The sequence below is a fragment of the Lepeophtheirus salmonis genome, chromosome 8 (genome assembly GCF_016086655.4).
Source record: "Lepeophtheirus salmonis chromosome 8, UVic_Lsal_1.4, whole genome shotgun sequence".
Lineage (NCBI taxonomy): Eukaryota > Metazoa > Arthropoda > Copepoda > Siphonostomatoida > Caligidae > Lepeophtheirus > Lepeophtheirus salmonis.
The window spans coordinates 23,157,861-23,175,834 of NC_052138.2; the positions used below are offsets into that span (position 1 = coordinate 23,157,861).

A 17,974-nucleotide genomic window follows, 5' to 3' on the forward strand; every position below is an offset into this window, starting at 1 on the left:
TAAGCCAAGTTTGTCCATCTCTCTGACTATGGAAGACACATTTTAACGAATGTGTGTTGTTGAAGCTCAGTGCCTCATATTAAAAAGAAAAGGGAAGTACATATTTGGTGCTTCAACTAAAAAATAATTTTGAACAAAAATCAAGGAAGGAAAACATAACATTTTATTTTTCTACATCATATATACACACAGTCCAATATTTCATAGAAATATACAAGTCAATTATATACATTGTTATCAAATTACATGTGTGGAACAAAATTAAAATACCCAAGAATTTGAACTATAGTTTAGAACCTGTGTTTGATTTGAAATACTTACATAGGTCCCTACATGGTCTTTCAAATAAAATCTTGTAGTGTATATACACATAGATCTATTTGATCTTTCCTTTCTTCATCCCTACTTCTTCTCTTCTTATTATGCTTATCCAAGGACTCCTGTAAGCTTACTGGAGTGCTTGGCTTATCCACTGAGTTCTTATTAATATAAGAACTCATTGGCTTATCATTATTTAAGATGTGTTGAGTATATATGACAAGCACTTATGTTACATATTAATAGTATAAATATGCGGCCCATCTTTATTACGTCAGGTTAGTATATATTACAGGGAGCGGGGATCAAATTGTCGCCAAAATATTTTTCTACAAAAAACAACACAAAATATACATTCTTTAACCTTTTTATTGAAAATCAAAACTATGACGAGCATATAGGTATAGAGTAGCCATTTATTCAATATAATCACCGTTGGCATCAATAACGGCCTCAATACGGTCTCTGAACCGGTCGCAGGCTCTTTTGACCATCTCATTGTCCATGTTGCCGAATACCTCCTTGATGGAGTCCATCAGGCTGGCCTTGGTGCTATGGGAATGTCTTTTGGTATGTCTCTCGACATAGGCCCAGACAAAATAGTCCAAAGGATTAAGGTCGAGAGAGTTAGGAGGCCACAAATCCTTGGTTACGACGTCATAACAGTTCTTGGTTAACCACTGCATTGAGATTTTGGACCCATGGGAGGGTGCTGAGTCCTGTTGCCACACCCAGGGTCTGTCTCCACCCACCCCTTGGATCCAGGGCAGAACCACCTTCTCCATAACATGCAGGCAGACCTCTGTATTGACCTTTAGACCCGTTTCAAACATGTGGGGAGACATAACATGACCTTCACTGCTGACCACCCAGAACCTTCCTCACAGGACTGGTGTAGATGGCTATCCACCTGTTGTTCTGCTTGTTGACCTTCTGATCTTGACAGAAATTATTTTCATCAGAGAAAAACCACAGCATCCCGGGCTGCTTTAGCTTGTTGAGCAATTTTGTTGACTTCATCATCCTGTTGTTCTTTGTCTTTTGGGTCAAGATCTGGCCCACCAGCATCTTGTAGCTCCTGCAACTTAAATCCTCAGATACACAGTCCCTTATTGTTTTCTAATAGCAGCCCCGATCCCTCGCCATGGCCTTCATGGACCTGGTAGAGTCATCTTCAACCATCTTCTTCACCTTGTCGACAAAGTCGGTGTCCCTGACCTTCCTGTCGGCGCCCTCCTCCTTGGGTGCCCTCTTTATGGTGGCATCAACATCCCAGGTGTCCTCTACCTTCTTACGGATACGCTGAACAGTTCGTAATTTCACTCCTAAGGTTGACGCAATCGTTGAATTGGAGATTTCACCTCCATTATTAACCAATGCCATGACTACGGCGGACCTCGAAAGCTCCTCGTTCCACTTATAGCTCTGTATCTCCTCATATGATGACGGCATGATGCTAACTGAACTACGTATCGTCAGCTGACAAGAATAGCTTTCCTATTTGGTAACCGGTTTTTATTTGATAATGTCGTCTTCAAGTTATCAAGGTTTAAAGTAGGCGACAATTTGATCCCCGCTCCCTGTATGTATTGACTAGTAATAATGTATCCGTATTCATAGTAATTTCTACCATCTATTATTCCAGGTAATTCATCCCCAGCTATCTCGTTGGGCTTGAATTCTTCTTTGAATCAAGATTGTGTCTAGCAATCTCGTCAAGACACAACAAATCTATCAATTTTTCATTATTTAATTATGACAATCAATTTATGCTACTTTAAGTTCAATTTGCGGGACACACAGAGTTAATAATAATAATTTGTTGATGAATTAAAAGTAATCTCGACTCAATTTTGAGAAAATTAATTCTAGGTGGCTTTTGTCTTGACGGACCACATATATAAAATTAAATAAAATGATAATGAACCTGACATTATATTATATTTGGCAATGAGTAATAAGTGTCAGTAGAGCCCAGTAGGAGTACTCGTACATATCTACATTTTTGAAGCAAAGTTTATCGATGCTTTATAACGTCGAACAATGCAGAGTACTCCCTCTATTACACTAACATATATTGACAAGCTCTGATTTTACTGGATTTGTTGTCATATCCTAGGAATGTAAGTTTTTATCGTTCCCATAAAACTTTATTCTTAGATGTTTTTTTTCAACGCTTCAAAAATGAATGAATAAACTGCAAAAAAGTGAACAAATGAAAGACAAAGAGAAAATTTTTAGAAGATCCGGAAAATCCCTGAAATCTTTTCTATGACCGTAAAAATTCGGTTAACCCAAATCGGTTTGTGTCTCGGACCTTTCAAAGACCCGTCCTATCTCTAACTGTACTCTATCCTAACTGGTTGATCATGATGACACAACTTCTATGTTTCATTGTAAATGTGAATTGTAATACTATTTGTAAAGTACAGGATGGAGTACCACGAGAATCTCTGTATTAAATGGAATGAATATGAATCTAACTTAAAAGAAGGTTTATCTGAGCTGCTACACAATGAAGAACTCTTTGATGTGACTCTTATATCTGGTTCAAGAGTAATCAAGGCTCACAAGGTGATTCTTAGTGCTTGTTCCCCCGTATTTCGCTCCATCATTCAGTCCGTATCTTTCCATCCACATCCTGTGATCTACCTGAAAGATATCAATTTTGACTATCTGGAACTAATCCTGTCGTTTTTATACTATGGAGAAATGAGAGTGGCCTCAGATGTAATCAATGATTTGCTTTGCGTAGCAGATGTGTTTCAAATCAAGGGGCTTTACAACAATACTAATACTAGTGCCACTATTAACGGAGAAGACATTTTTATTCAATCAAATAGCGTTGAGAAATCTCAGCAGAATTATTCAATCGTACAAGATCAATCCCGTTCTGCTTCAAGATCTCTTCAAAATTCATATTTAAACAATGGTGAATATTCAGCCTTGAAAACCAAAGAAGAAAACAAATCCTCAAGCCGTACTCTTCATCCTTCAAAATCAAAGGATTTGTATTCCTCAATTAATAAAAGTTTCCAACATCAATCATGCAATACTAATCCTAATAAAGAATGTCAAGATATATTTGCTCCTAATAGTTCATTAAATACGAAGAGAGAAAATCCTGACGAATCATTTCTGTACTCATTGGAATCCTCATACAATCCAGATTTGGTAGATGGAGTCCAGAGTAATTGTGACGGTGATGTTAGTTATGATATGGCAAACTCTAGCTCAAGATATTTAAATAATGCTTGTGGAAGGGAAGCTGAAGGTGCGAATATTTCAACTAAGGATGATAATGAAAGTATGCACGTTTACGGTTGAATTTATTCATTATATTCTGTTTTACCATTTTTTTATTCCAGAATATCAACAATCTTTGAAGTCTGAGATTAAAAAACATTTTAAGAAAAGTATAAATAAAGGATTCGAATGTAAAAAATGTAAATATGCTACATTCGATCGTACCAGTATTAACCGTCATATAAAATCCAGGCATATGATTACGAAGGGCTTTCGCTGTCATGTTTGCAACAAAAATTACAAAACAATATATACACTCAGGAGACACAATACACATTTTCATAAGCGTGAAAGTGTCGTTATTATGTAGTCACAATTGTATAATTATATCCTTAATTGAATCAATTTATATTTAGGAGGCCAAGAGACTTTCACTATCAAGTATATGTATTATTATTTGTTTTCATCTGAACGCGTTGGTTCTGCAGATTCTCAATGTGTAAAATGTTTATATTTGCAGGATAATAAAAATTTACTATTTGACAATAGAGTAGATGTATTTATTCATAAATACGAATTAAAAGGAATGTACAATTCCTAAATTTATTATATCTATTGAATTTTTCTCTTGATTGAATAATCCCTCATCAAATATTTAAATATTTTTTTTTTTCAATCTTAAAATTTTCTCCAACATTTAGAAATTTTATTAGTATAAATTTTTCAAAATCTGCACTACTAAATAAATACTAGCAGAATACGTGGTTACAGTACTTTTTATTTAATTCAGAGATATAATTCTGCAGTTTAGAAGTGGGATTTCCTAACTAATAATGTATCATCCCATTCGTAATTCAACGGAATCTTTATCATATTTATACCACAACCTAGGAGTTGTTTTTTAATACTTTATTACTGTATTTTATGAGCAGAATCTATGATTAAAATTATAAAAAGTAAGAAAATATTAGGGTAGGCTATAGACAGTTACAACCACCCCATTGGGTGTCGAACTGGAGCCGATAGGAAACTTCTTTATTACATAATTAGACGTAGGTATCTAGTAGGATTCGTCACGGGTTATGTCCATCCATTTATACTTACGAATTAAGGATTTGGAAAATCGATGTAGTCCCAACACCTAAAGGAAGTTTTTTATCGGGTACAGTTCGATACCCAACATAAATACACTTGTTTCCCATAATCAATGAATTATTTTATTATTATAAGATTAACATCTATTAAATAAATATAATATCATTAGAATGAAACTGATACTACATAATCTTGAACAAACCCGAACTGAAGTTGATACTTTCTTTTTGAAGGGGAAATTTATCCGTTTCAATAATTTTTTGACGATTTACTTAAGAAAACCTTTTAAAAAATATCTACTTTAATTTTGATCTGTGAACGCTGAGGTGAGTATCATTTTTGCCTCAAAAACAATTTTTGGGGATTTAAAATGCTAACCCAAAATGGAAGAGTTAAATAAGACACCACGTGAAGTTGAAAAAAACTACAATAACGACAAACTATTAGTTTTATATAATTGGAGAAAGATCATATGAGTTTACCAACAGGAATTTGTCATAAAAGTTGATGTTTATCACCACAACAGGTGACGTGATTGGAGCTTGTTCTCCTAAAGATAGTATAAGAACTCATTGGCTATAGCCCCTTTTAATGCTTTATAATTTCTTAATAATAAATAACCCATTCATAATTCAACAGAACTTATATCATATTCCTATCACACAGCCTAGTAGTAGCTTTTTTCAAAGTAACTAAGGTTAATAGAAATACAAGGTTAGACCATCATGTAATCGCGCTTGCAAGAATTTTCAATCTGATATATTGTACCGACTGCTGGGTAAGAAAGACAGATTTTGACAAAACAAGCAACCACTCATACTTTATGATGTCAATATTAAAAGTTTGGTGGAAGCATAGACATAAAAAATATAGAGTGCCTACTTGAAGAAAAAAATGAATGGAGAGACAGCTGATGAATATAAACAAAAAAAGGATCAAAACATTCAAATATTATATAGTAAATAGCCGTTTCGTCTTACTTAATAATGTGATTTGAGAGGCCTAATGGATAATGAGGGTACTTAAAATAGCTCAAATTTTCCTATTTTTTCTTATCAAAATGACAAGTATAAATATGTAATCTAGAAAATGTAAAATAGTTCATTGTTATAATAATTCATCAGTCTTAGGAGGGAGTATGATCTTTAAAGGAATCTCCACGACTTGTGTTTAAATTCGCCTTGAATCACATGAAGCCTATTACAACATATGAAGATCATAGCTTATTTTCACATAATTTGCTTAAGTTCACATTTCTTCCTCAATTTAATAGGAAGATCGTGCTCTAGGGATAATTAAAAAGCCTGTGTTCTTGAAGTACAATTGAATGCAATGCAACCAGGCATTGCACTCTACGAATAAAAAAATAACAATTCAATAAATTCCAATGATATCCAAAACGATAAACTTACCTAATACCAAACTCATTTTGTAAAACTTGGAATGTTATTTTATCATTAATAATTAATTTATGAAGATTTTAAGAAATATTATGGATAACTGAAAGGCTAATGTTGACATAATAACTGAATTATTTGATCCTTATGTTTGTTATTGTTCAGCAGCTGAACGCTCCAATAAATTGTGTTCGTCATTCTAATGAGTAAGCACTCCATACTTTATATCTCTATGGGTGAAAGTCTAACATCAGTAGTACATGCGTTATGTTATAACCTTGTATTTCTATTAACCTTGAAAGTTACTTAAAATACAAGGTATGTCAATTACAGTTCTACGAAATTGGCCAAAAACATTTTTGCCGAACGAATATTTCGTCGAAGGTATATTTAGGACAATTTGCCGAACAGACATTTCGCCGAAGGTCTATTTGGAACAATTGGTCGAAAAATATTATTAAATATATTGAAATATAAGATTCCATATTTTAATTCAATTAAAAATGAATGTATGATAAATAGGTATTGTTGATATAAAATATATATCATATAGGAACATTAATGGTTGATCTTTTGGAGATAAATATTTTTATATTAATTAATGATCATTTTTTAAATACAACAGAGTAGCAAGTGTTTCGAATGTAGTTCGAATCTACCGCCGACGTGTTTCTAAGTATCAAGGACCCCTTCCTATATTCTATAATACATCCCAACCCACGGGTTGTGTAGATGAGCTGTTCTGCCCTGAAGCAGGTTAAATTCTTCTGCCACCACTTTCCTGCGCATCAAGCAACCCTCTTAATATCCCAAAATATACCCCGTCCCTCAGGTTCAACATGTGAAGTACAGGGAGAAGAGACCATTAAAATTCTACCGTCGACACATTTCCAAGCACCAAAGATCATTTTGTAATATGCTATAATACACCCTGGCCTACAGGTTGTGCAGATAAACTGCTGAGCCCCGAAGCAAGTTCAATTATTCTGCCACCAAGTATTCCCCAAGTATCAAGGAGCCCTTCTTAAATCCAAAATACCCCCCGGCCATCAGGTTGTACAAGAAAGTGATGGCCAAAAGGCACTTTAAACTCTACCACCGTCCTGTTTCTTAGCACCAACGACCTCTTCTAATATGCTATGATACATCCTGTCCCACGGATATGTATAATACTTCATTAGTCAAATAAATGATAACAAATAAAAGTATAAAACATACCTATTATATTTCTAAGTACGAGTATATAAATTTCTATTTAACACAAGTACAAAGTAATTGCGTAGAAGTGAATGATTCACAGCCTGTGAACCGGGGATGTCTAATACTATATTAGAAGGAGTCCTTAGTTCTTAGAAACGCGATGGCGGTAGAGTTTAATCTCCCTTGGTGTCCTGCACTTCACCAGTAAAATATGAGGGCTGGTGTGTATTTTTGGATATTATGAGGGTTTCCGGATGTTCAGGAAAGCGATGCCTGAAGAATTTAATCTATCTCGGGTTCAGGAGCTCTACTACACAATCCGTGGGTCTGGGTGTATTTTAGCATATTCTAAGGAGTTTGATGCTTAGAAAAGTGGTAGCATTGGAGTTTAAACTATTTGTGGCCCAGTAATTTATTTTTACAACTTGAAGGTCGGGGTGTATTTTTGGTGTATTAAAAGGATTGTTTGATGCTTAGAGAATCTGCAAATGGAATTTGACCTACCTCGGGGCCCAGTCGTTCACCTGAAAAATCTGTGGTTCGTGGTGTGTTATAGCATGTGATAAAAGGGTCATAAATGCTTAGACACGCGACAACCGTGGAGTTTAAACTGCTTTGGGGCCCACTTATATAACCTGTGGGATGGGGAATTTTTTTCATCATTCAATAATTTTATCGTCCGAATTTAATATGAATTTTTAACGAGATTACACACGATAATAATATCTTGAAAATGAAATTACTCACAATCATATTGCTTACAGTGATGTTGCTTCACGATGATATTACCCACAATAATTTTGTCTCACAATGATAATTCACACGACATTTTTACAACACAAAGTGTTTGTATGTAACCTTTTCACCACAATCATTTTATGGTAAACAAATACTATGTTGTCCTTATAGAATGTTAATTAATGAATATAGATATTTTTCTACTAAAGAACACTAAATAATTTGCCTATATCCCATAATATAATTCTAAATTGAATTAAAAAATAAAATTGTATACGTCAATAAATTTATTATCCTTTTTCGGCCAAATGACCCAAATATCCGTTCGGCATATTGTTCTTCGGCAAATGTCCGTTCGACAAAAATGTTTTTTGCTAAAAGTCCGCACACGATCATTTACAATTACGCACATTTGGACGAATGAGTGATGTCAGATGTCATATAGTCTTCCAACACGAGTTTTCCTTTGTCGACGGTGCGTGACGTCATAGTCGATATACTATTAAAATTCATTGATTGAATGCACGCATAATCATGAAGTGATTGATTTTAATAATTATGACTAAAATGCTCTTCAGTTTTTAAAGCTGAATATATGTACCTTAGAAATAAAATATTACGGAGGGAAATTATCTATATGTACATGGAAAACATAAAAGAATACACAAATTGCAAAAAAATAAAAAAAATAGGATATTTAATTACTGAAAAGGTTTCCTAGCTAATTTATTTCTTGTACGGCGTGTGCATTATATTAAATTAAAAAAAAAAAAAATTATGTATTTAGTACTTTAGTCTCTTGAGACAAAAAGTACTCCCTGACTATGGGGTTCGAACCCTGTTTGCCCATAAAAACTTTCTTCCAAAACGAAAAATGTTAGGTAGTACATAAAACAAACAAATTAATATACTATTTTTAAAATAAAGCTTAAAGAAATTTTTGCATTTTTCAAAGAAATTAATATTTGAATTATTAAATATAAAATCAAATTTTTTGAAATTTTTCCAAAAAAAATATAATTTCCTATGAATAGCTATGAATTTTTGAAATTTTTTGTGAATAGTATAGGATTTATAAAATCCTTTTTTCCAAAATTTTTTATTAAAAGCTATGGATTTTTGAATTTTTTTGTGAAAAACTATAGATTTTTGAAAAAAAAAATCCAAATAATTTTATTTTCTGTGGATGACAATAGATTTTTGAATAAAAAATTCATAAAATTTAGTTTATTGTCAGTTACAATAGATTTTGAAATTTTTTTAAAAACCCCTAACCCCTAAAAAAAAAATAATAATATTTATATATTAAGTCGTAAAAATTTTTTTTTAATTATTTCCTTATCTTGATTTTTGTTCATGTTTATTTTATGTTAACTCTTCACATCTTTAAAATAACACTGTACTTAGCTACATATATCCTTATCATTGTTGATATAAGCTGGCTCATCTTAATGATCCAAGTTCAATCTCACATTATAACTAATTGTGATTCTAAAGTACTACAAGATGGACTACCTCGAGAATCTCTGTATTCCATGTGATGAATATGAGCCAAACTTTAAACAAGGTTTATCTGAGCTACTATGCAATGAAGAACTCTATGATGTGACTCTTATACAGGTGTGCGCGTCTAAAACTGAACACTCTGAAATTTTTAAAAATAGTTCAATAATTCTGTAATTTTTAAAGTGGTCGACGAATTAATTTATTTAACATGAAAGATGAGCGTCTTAGACACATGTCTATTCAATATGGCTGCCCATGTTCTCCACTACCAACTCCAGCCTGGACCGGAACTTGCTGCATGACTTGGCGGTGAAGTTCTGATCGAGGTTGGTTCAGGCATTCTTGAGGGCAGACTTCAGCTGGTCCTTGGACTTGTATTGGACTCCTGACAGCATTCCCTTTAAACGCCCAAACAATGCAAAGTCAAGCGGCGAACAATCAGGCGAGTGAGGTGGCCAAGAATTCCAATCGAAGAAGGCTGAAGTCTAGATCTGAAGGAACTCTTGGGTAAGGTTGCTAGTGTGGCAGCTGGCACCGTCCTTCTGCCACCACCAGCTGTCCCCGTAAGTAGCCATGACCCAAGGGAACACTTTGTCCTTCAAGTATTGGCAGTACGTCTCGGAGTTAAGCCTCTCGTGGTCCTCCAAGAAGATGAGATCACATTTCTGACTGTCGGACGCAACAACAGCCAGGACCTGGAGGTTGGCAAAGTGCCGTTCCTTACCCACATGTACCACGTCATCATCCCTGACACCGAGAGACTCTGCTAGATAAAATCCGGTGTCGTTGGTCACCATCTCGCCTAGGCTGAAGGGGGACTCATCACTGAACAAAACGACGACATCGGCTGGCTTTTTCTTAAGGTTGTTGAGAAGAATCTTCGACCTTGCGAGGCGTTTTTCCTTGTCTACGGGCTTGAGGACTTGACCAGGGATTCTCTTGTAGACCTTAAGGCCAAAATCTTTCTTTACTAGGCGGCCCATGGTCCTTCTACTGACGTTGAACTCCCAGGAGAGGCCGCTGACGGTGACCTTGCTTCTCTTGTCCTCGACAGACTTTTTCACGGCAGCAACCATTTCGTCCGACCTTCGAGGCCTTGACTTAGATCTTATCGTCGTTTCAGGAGTCCCTTTGTCTACCACACTGTAAACGGTGGTGCGGCTGCAGTTCAGAACCTTGGCAATTTCAGTGGGAGTTTTTTCCCGCGCGGAAAGTTCCAAAATTGCGACTCGACGTCCCTCCATATTATCGGTTGTTGTTTCGCTGTTGCTATTTAGATTTTGCTGGAGTTTTGTTTATAACTAGTCAAGGCCCTTGCCTCGAAGTCTAAGTCGGTTTCAACTCAATAAAATCACGAATATATGCATGGCGTAAAATTTAAAGGAGTGTTCAGTTATAGAGGCGTATATTTGTATCTGAATCAAAGGTTAACAAGGCCATTCTTTGTGCTTATTCTTCCGTATTTCGCTCCATCATTCAATCAATACCTTTCCATCCACATCCTGTAATCTACTTCAAAGATTTCAATTTTGACTATCTGGAACTAATCCAATCCTTTTTGAATTATGGAGAAATGAGATTGGCTTCAGATGTAATCAATGATTTGATTTGATTTAATCAAGGGGCTTTCCAACAATACTAATACTAGTTATACAAGTAACAAAGAAAAAAAAATATTCAATCAAATACCATTGAGTAATCTCAGCATAATGTGTCAATCGTACAAGATCCATCCTCTCTTGACCAAAATCTCATCAAAATTCCCATTTAAATCATAGTGAAAGTTCAGTCTTGAAAACCTTTGAAGTAAAAAAAATCTTCAAGCCGTACTCATCATCCTTCAACATCAAAGCATTTGTATTCTTCAATTAATATAAGTCTCCAACATCAATCAAGCAATAATAATCCTCATCAAGTATATCAAGATCTCTTTGCTCCTAATAGTGCATTAAATACGAAGAGAGGAAATCTTAATTAATCATTTTTGGACTCAATGGAATCCTCACATAATCCAGATTTGATGTATGGAATCCAGAGTAATTGTGACAATGATGTTATCTATGATATGACAAACTCTAGCTCAAAATGTTCATATGATACTTATGGAAAGGAACTTGAAGGTGTAAATATTTCGTCTAAAGATGAGAATGAAAGTATGCACCTGCACGGTTGAATTTATTCGTTGTACTCAATTTTACCATGATTTTATTCCAGAATATCACCAAGTCTTGAAGACTGAGATTAAAAAACATTTTAAGAAAAGTATAAATAAAGGATTCGAATGTAAAAAATGTTAATATGCTACATTCGATCGTACCAGTATTAACCGTCATATAAAATCCAGGCATATGATTACGAAGGGCTTTCGCTGTCATGTTTGCAACAAAAATTACAAAACAATATATACACTCAGGAGACACAATACACATTTTCATAAGCGTGAAAGTGTCGTTATTATGTAGTCACAATTGTATAATTATATCCTTAATTGAATCAATTTATATTTATGAAGCCAAGAGACTTTCACTATCAAGTATATGTATTATTATTTGTTTTCATCTGTGAACGCGTTGGTTCTGTTTTTCTCAATGTGTAAAATGTTTATATTTGCAAGATAATAAAAATGTACTATTTGAAAATAGAGTAGATGTATTTATGCATAAATACGAATTTATAGGAATGTAAAATTCCTAAATTTATTATATCTATTGAATTTTTTTTTTGATTAAATAATCCGTCATAAAATATTTAAATATCCATATTTGAATTAAAATTTTAATCGTATATCTATTTTTTTCAAAGAAATTTAATGAATATAAATTTTTCAAAATTTGGACTACTAAATAAATACTAGCAGAGTACGTGGTAAAAGTACTTTTCATTTATTTAAGAGATATAAGACTGCAGTTTAGAAGTGGGATTTCCTAATTGATAATGCATCATCCCATTCGTAATTCAACGGAATCTTTATCATATTTATACCACACAACCTAGGAGGAGTTGTTTTTTAATACTTCATTACTGTATTTTATGATCAGAATCTATGATTAAAATTGTAAAAAGTAAGAAAATATTAGGTTAAGCTATAGAAAGTTACAACCGTACCATTTTCTGGAATATTAATCATACATAAAGCCGAAAAATTTACATTACAGTTGTATAATATGTTGCAGATTATTTGAAAAAATATAAATCAATGATTTTTGGCAGCTTTTTTTCGAGATATTCGATAAAACATTTTTTTTGAGGGGTAAAAGTAACTTTTTGGAATAACAAATTTAAACAACAATAATGTCAGCTTAACATTGTTTTTACAGAAATTTAAAAAAAAAAAATCTAAAATTGAAACATCTTGTGAAGTCAAATCACTACTTAAGTCCTCTGAGTTTTCTACAGATGACTTTCTAGAAATTAATATATAGATTGTTAGTTTTGTAATTTATGTTCCGAATTGGACAGCAAAATCCCATTGTAGTTATTTGTATGGATTGTATATGACGCTTAATACTTCTAAGATAGATAGCAGTATACTTACATTTTTTACATTGGAATCCTTTATGAAGAATTTTCTTAAAAGTCTGTTAATCTCAGCTTTCAAGACTTCATGGTATTCTAGAATAAAATAATTGTAAAATTGCGTATAAGGAATAAATTCAATCTTAAAGGTGCATACTTATATTATGATACTTAGATAAAATATTTACACCTTGTCTTACTTTACAACACCATTTTGAGTTTGAATATTCCCTTTAAAACGAAATTAGAGCTAGAGTTTGCCATATTATAGCCAACATAATCGTGACAAAGACTCTGGACTCGATCCAGCAAATCTGGATTGTGTGAGGATTCCAATGAGTCCAGAAATGATTGGACAGTTAAAAGTTTTGTCCATTCCACATACTTCCAACATACAGAATTGATGGGGTCAGTCGCAATGCAACTTCCTTATCTCTGGGAATTTCGTCAACACTGAAGAATCACTCAATGCAAGGCTCAAACTAGTTTCTTACATTGAGCTGTTTTAAGACACTATTATTTGTCCCAAATCTATAATATCCGTTATCTGCTATATGGATCATAACAACACAGACGTAGTTGGGATCTGTTTTTTCACGGTCGATACTTGGAACTAGGACTTTGACACACTGTCCTACATCAGCCTCCTTAAACTGCCGCGAGGAGAGTTGCATCATCCTGTTTGCTTGCTTGTTCATCTTGCTTGTGATTAGTTCCTCTCTGTTGCCTTTGACGTTCCTGAGCAAATTGGCAATGTGAGCACTTTAGATATGTCCAATCATCTTCATTCCCCCCTTGCAACGCGGGAAGGTTCTGAAGCGTGCCATTTAAGGCTGCAGATGGAACAATTTTGTTCTCCAGACATAGATTGTTGACAGAATACACTTATCTTGTCTTCGGCTGGTGTTCTTTCTATGCCCTCCACTTTGGGCCGTTCCTGGTCTATATTTCCCCACATCTCTAATGGCTGCTACTTCGTGGTTATATCAAACTCTTTGGATAAATGTAAGCCCTCATTCCGACCTTTATCAGATGACCCTACATTGCTTGGTATGGAGTTCGCCTAATACAAAAGTGAAAGTGGTGATTGTGAACAAATCACGGTTCATCAGCTAACTTACTTGTCTTATTGTTATGCTATAACCTCATAAGAATGTCCTGAATGTATTCATTGGCTCTATCATATGATTCCTGAGATGGTGAGTGATGGGACTTTTCATGCAAAAGTTAACTTGCACAATTTGTGAGTCGAGGTCTATTATAGAATATTAGAAGGGACCCAAAATGCTCAAAGAAGCGGTGTCAGAGGCTAATGACCCACCTTTTCAAATAGTGGTCCACTTGCACAACCCATGTGCTGGGGTGTATTATGGGATATTAAAAGGGGGTTTTGATGCTCAAAGAAGTGGCGGCGGTGGTAATGATCCAAATCTTGAACCTTCGGTTTTTTAGTACAATCCGTGGGTGGGGTGTATTATAGGACATTAGAAAGGGGGTTTCCTACTCAGCTTAGCGGCGGCAATAGATTTTGATCCCCTTTGTTGATAAGCGGTTCACTTGCGTCACCCGTGGGCCTTGGCATATTAATATATTAGAAGGGGTCCAATTGATACTCAGGATTATGGTGGCAATAGTTTTTGATTCCCTTAGGGACTCACTGTTTACATGCTCAACCTGTTGGCCGAAGTATATTTTGCAAAATAAAATGGAGTCTCTCGTTACAATTTCTTATCATACAATAGTTTAATGGTCCAAATACATTATAAATTTCAATGAAAATCCACTAGATCAGGGATATCCAACCTTTTCATATAATGGCCCGCATTGCGATTTGAAATATTTAATGGGTTTATAATCTATTAAGTAAAATTTCATGAAAAATGACTACATAAAACAAAACTATTTCATACAATTTTATATATATTTTAGATCTAATATAAAAAAAGTCCAAAACTTATTCTTGAATACGAAACTACTTAAAAAAGCCAATCTGGCAACCCTGTTATAATATCAGAAAATACAAGATGAAGTCAAATATTTTTCAACGTTTGTACGTATTATGAGCGTTCTTCGCGTTTTGATGATATTGCGATAATTTTGGCTAAAAAATACTTCTTGAAGTGAGAATAAGTAGTGGACCGCACCCATACGATCCATAGGTTGGGCATCCCTGCACTAGGTTATCAAATTGCTTGCAATGAAATTGTATGATAATCAAATATTTAATGAATTGTTTAGTAATCAAATTCCCTACATTAATTTTACCTGGCAATATAAATGAACGTAAAATGACTACTCTATTGGAAACTTAAGAGATTGCCCCCATTTTTCACACTGCCCGAAACATGTATATATATAATTTATTATAGAAGTTATAGAAAAATAATATGACAATGATAATCTGAGATTAATCAAGAGATAAATAGCAGTTGGTATGATTTACTTATTTGGCTAACTACCTGATGATTTCGGGCTATTTTTTTGTTTCTTTTTGTAGAAAATATTATGTTATGCAATTAAGGTAACGGTGTGTCCTAAAAAATCTTCTTTTTTAAAGAAAGTTGTATGTTGTAATTCAAAAAATATAAAAAAATTTTAGATTTATGATCTAATAATTATTTAATAATATTTTTACCTCCTGGACTTAATATTTACGGTACAAAAAAAAACCAATTTCACGCAACATCTCATTAATTTAAGTAATAACTTGAGATATGAATTTAATTCCTTCCTGGACCGATCTTGTTAGTCTAAGTAATCTATACCATAAGTAAGAACTAGAGAAAATTAAGGTTGAAGCGACTATTGTGTGCTGTCGACAATTCTCGATCTGTTCGCATCTCAATGAAAACCCGTATACTAATCCAAATGTTTTTCTTAGAATACAGCTCGTATCTCAAAAACTCATGTGTTAAAGGACTTGAATTTCAAGGTATTACTGTAAATATTAGACAGCGTTACCTCATTAGCAAAAAAAATATATAGTGATTAAAATAGTTTGTATTTATATGCATTTAAAATAGAGAAACCGAAAATCAACTTTGTAACCCTGACAATTTAAGGAATTGTATTTTAGCTGCCATGATGTTTCATTAGATGAGCTACAATCAGTTGTGAAGAGAGAAGGAAGGGACATTGACATTGGTAAGAATTACTTCGATGTCTATCCTCAATTCTACTTTGAGTCCATCAAGAACTTACAATTTATAACTCTGCAACAAATCCTCAAATCTCTGTCTTTTATGAGCACCCACAAATGTTCTATCAATTTTTGTATATAAGTGTATACAATAGAAAAGGAAGTTCACTGCTCAGGATATAAATAATAGTGATAAGAACTAAGGAAAAGTAAATTAATTCTTCAAATTACCAATTCCAATAAACCGGGCCACCTAAAAAATAAACACGATTTACATAATTAAATATACCGTTGATTTTGTTATCAGCTATCGGTGTTTTTGATTCTTTTCTCATAATCAGTGTTAGAAGGAAAGTTTGCATGATATATGGGACTATGTGCACTAAATATTTTTATTATTATTATTATGATTAAGAAACAAAATCTGATAGAAGAGATATTGTGAGATATCATGAAATTTCGGCACTTTGAAGGTTTATCCTTTGTATTTTCCAAATTTATTAACAATGAAGTATTAGTCTTTATATTGGATGATGAATTTATAGTCTTTAAACAGGTTTTTACTTATAGTTAGATGATAAAAGTAATCAAGTCAATTTATTTTTTATCAATAAGTTGATAATTAATTTACTGATACTTGGATATTATATTTATTTATTTATACTTTGTACAAGTTGCAATTTTATCCAAAACATATCTTTGTGCACTAAATAAATTATAATTTTTTTTTCGAAATTTGAATATTTTAAAAACTTTTCGAGAAATTTGATCTATAAAAAGTTGACTATAAATTACAGAAAAAACATGAGATTTAACATTATTTATGTATACGATTTTGTTAAACAATATTTATCTTTAATTTATCCTTTCATAGTACATACATTCGAGGGAGTAAGTATATCAAATGATAGAAAATTGAACTTTATGACGACTACTGTATAGGTATGAAGAAAATTTAATGTGTTGACAGCTAAGCTGCTCTCCTCTCAATCATTCCTCAAATTGTAAGGATTACTATATTAATTTTCGATTTCTTTAATTTTTACATGTATTTTTATATGTAAACATAAAGTTCATCCTTGTCCATCTATGTTCTTGCTAGATACGGAGTGGAATTTGTGACTATTTACTTTCTCTCATAGTTGCTCACAGTTAATATAATAAAGCATCATGACAGCTAAACTGCTACTCTCCCTAACTTTAATTAAATGTTTAGGGTTACGACGTTATTTTTCGGTATTTTTTTTTTTTTACATATCGAAAATGCTTAGAATTTACAACTCTATTAATCATCATACATATTCATTTGATTCATTAGGCTCTATGTTTCGTTTTTGAAAGTGAAGGGACTATGGTTTTTAGTGCGGCTTAGGTATTGAAGTAATTCCATGTATACGAGTCAGTAGCTAATATATTAATTCGAAGGAATGGATGCGATCCAGGTTGCTTGAGATATTAATTGATTTTATTACTACAGCCGAAAAACGTGATTCTTTTTATACAACTTGAAAAGGGAAGTAGCATCCTCTCACACATTAAATAATCATAACAAAGGAGACCAAACAGGGATCGCTCCTTGAACGCCACAAGAGTTCCCCCCTAAAATTACGGAACAATAAGTACAATAATCACAAATAACACATATTATTATATGGAGCAAATTTAACCCATTGACCAATTCTTGCTGTGATCGTTGGAACCTTATTTTGATCTTTGGTATCGGATTCTGTTCTTTTGGGTATCGATGTTTTTGTTCCTTTATAATTTTTACCAGATGAGTTGTTGAATATGGATGGATCTGGAGTATGTCTTGCTGGCT

General features: G+C 33.4%; 1 protein-coding gene across 1 annotated transcript; it reads left to right on the top strand.

The window, feature by feature from the left end:
• Positions 1–1,984: 1,984 nt before the first annotated feature.
• Positions 1,985–4,110, top strand: LOC121123506 (uncharacterized). Its single transcript, XM_071890509.1, has one exon. It carries the CDS (start codon positions 2,752–2,754, stop codon positions 3,643–3,645), a length of 894 nt encoding a protein of 297 aa, XP_071746610.1. The 5' UTR covers positions 1,985–2,751; the 3' UTR covers positions 3,646–4,110.
• The last annotated feature ends 13,864 nt before the right edge of the window (positions 4,111–17,974 follow it).

Excerpts from the sequence above, each read along its gene's own strand:
- LOC121123506 (XM_071890509.1), top strand. The coding sequence starts at position 2,752 with ATGGAGTACCACGAGAATCTCTGTATTAAATGGAATGAATATGAATCT.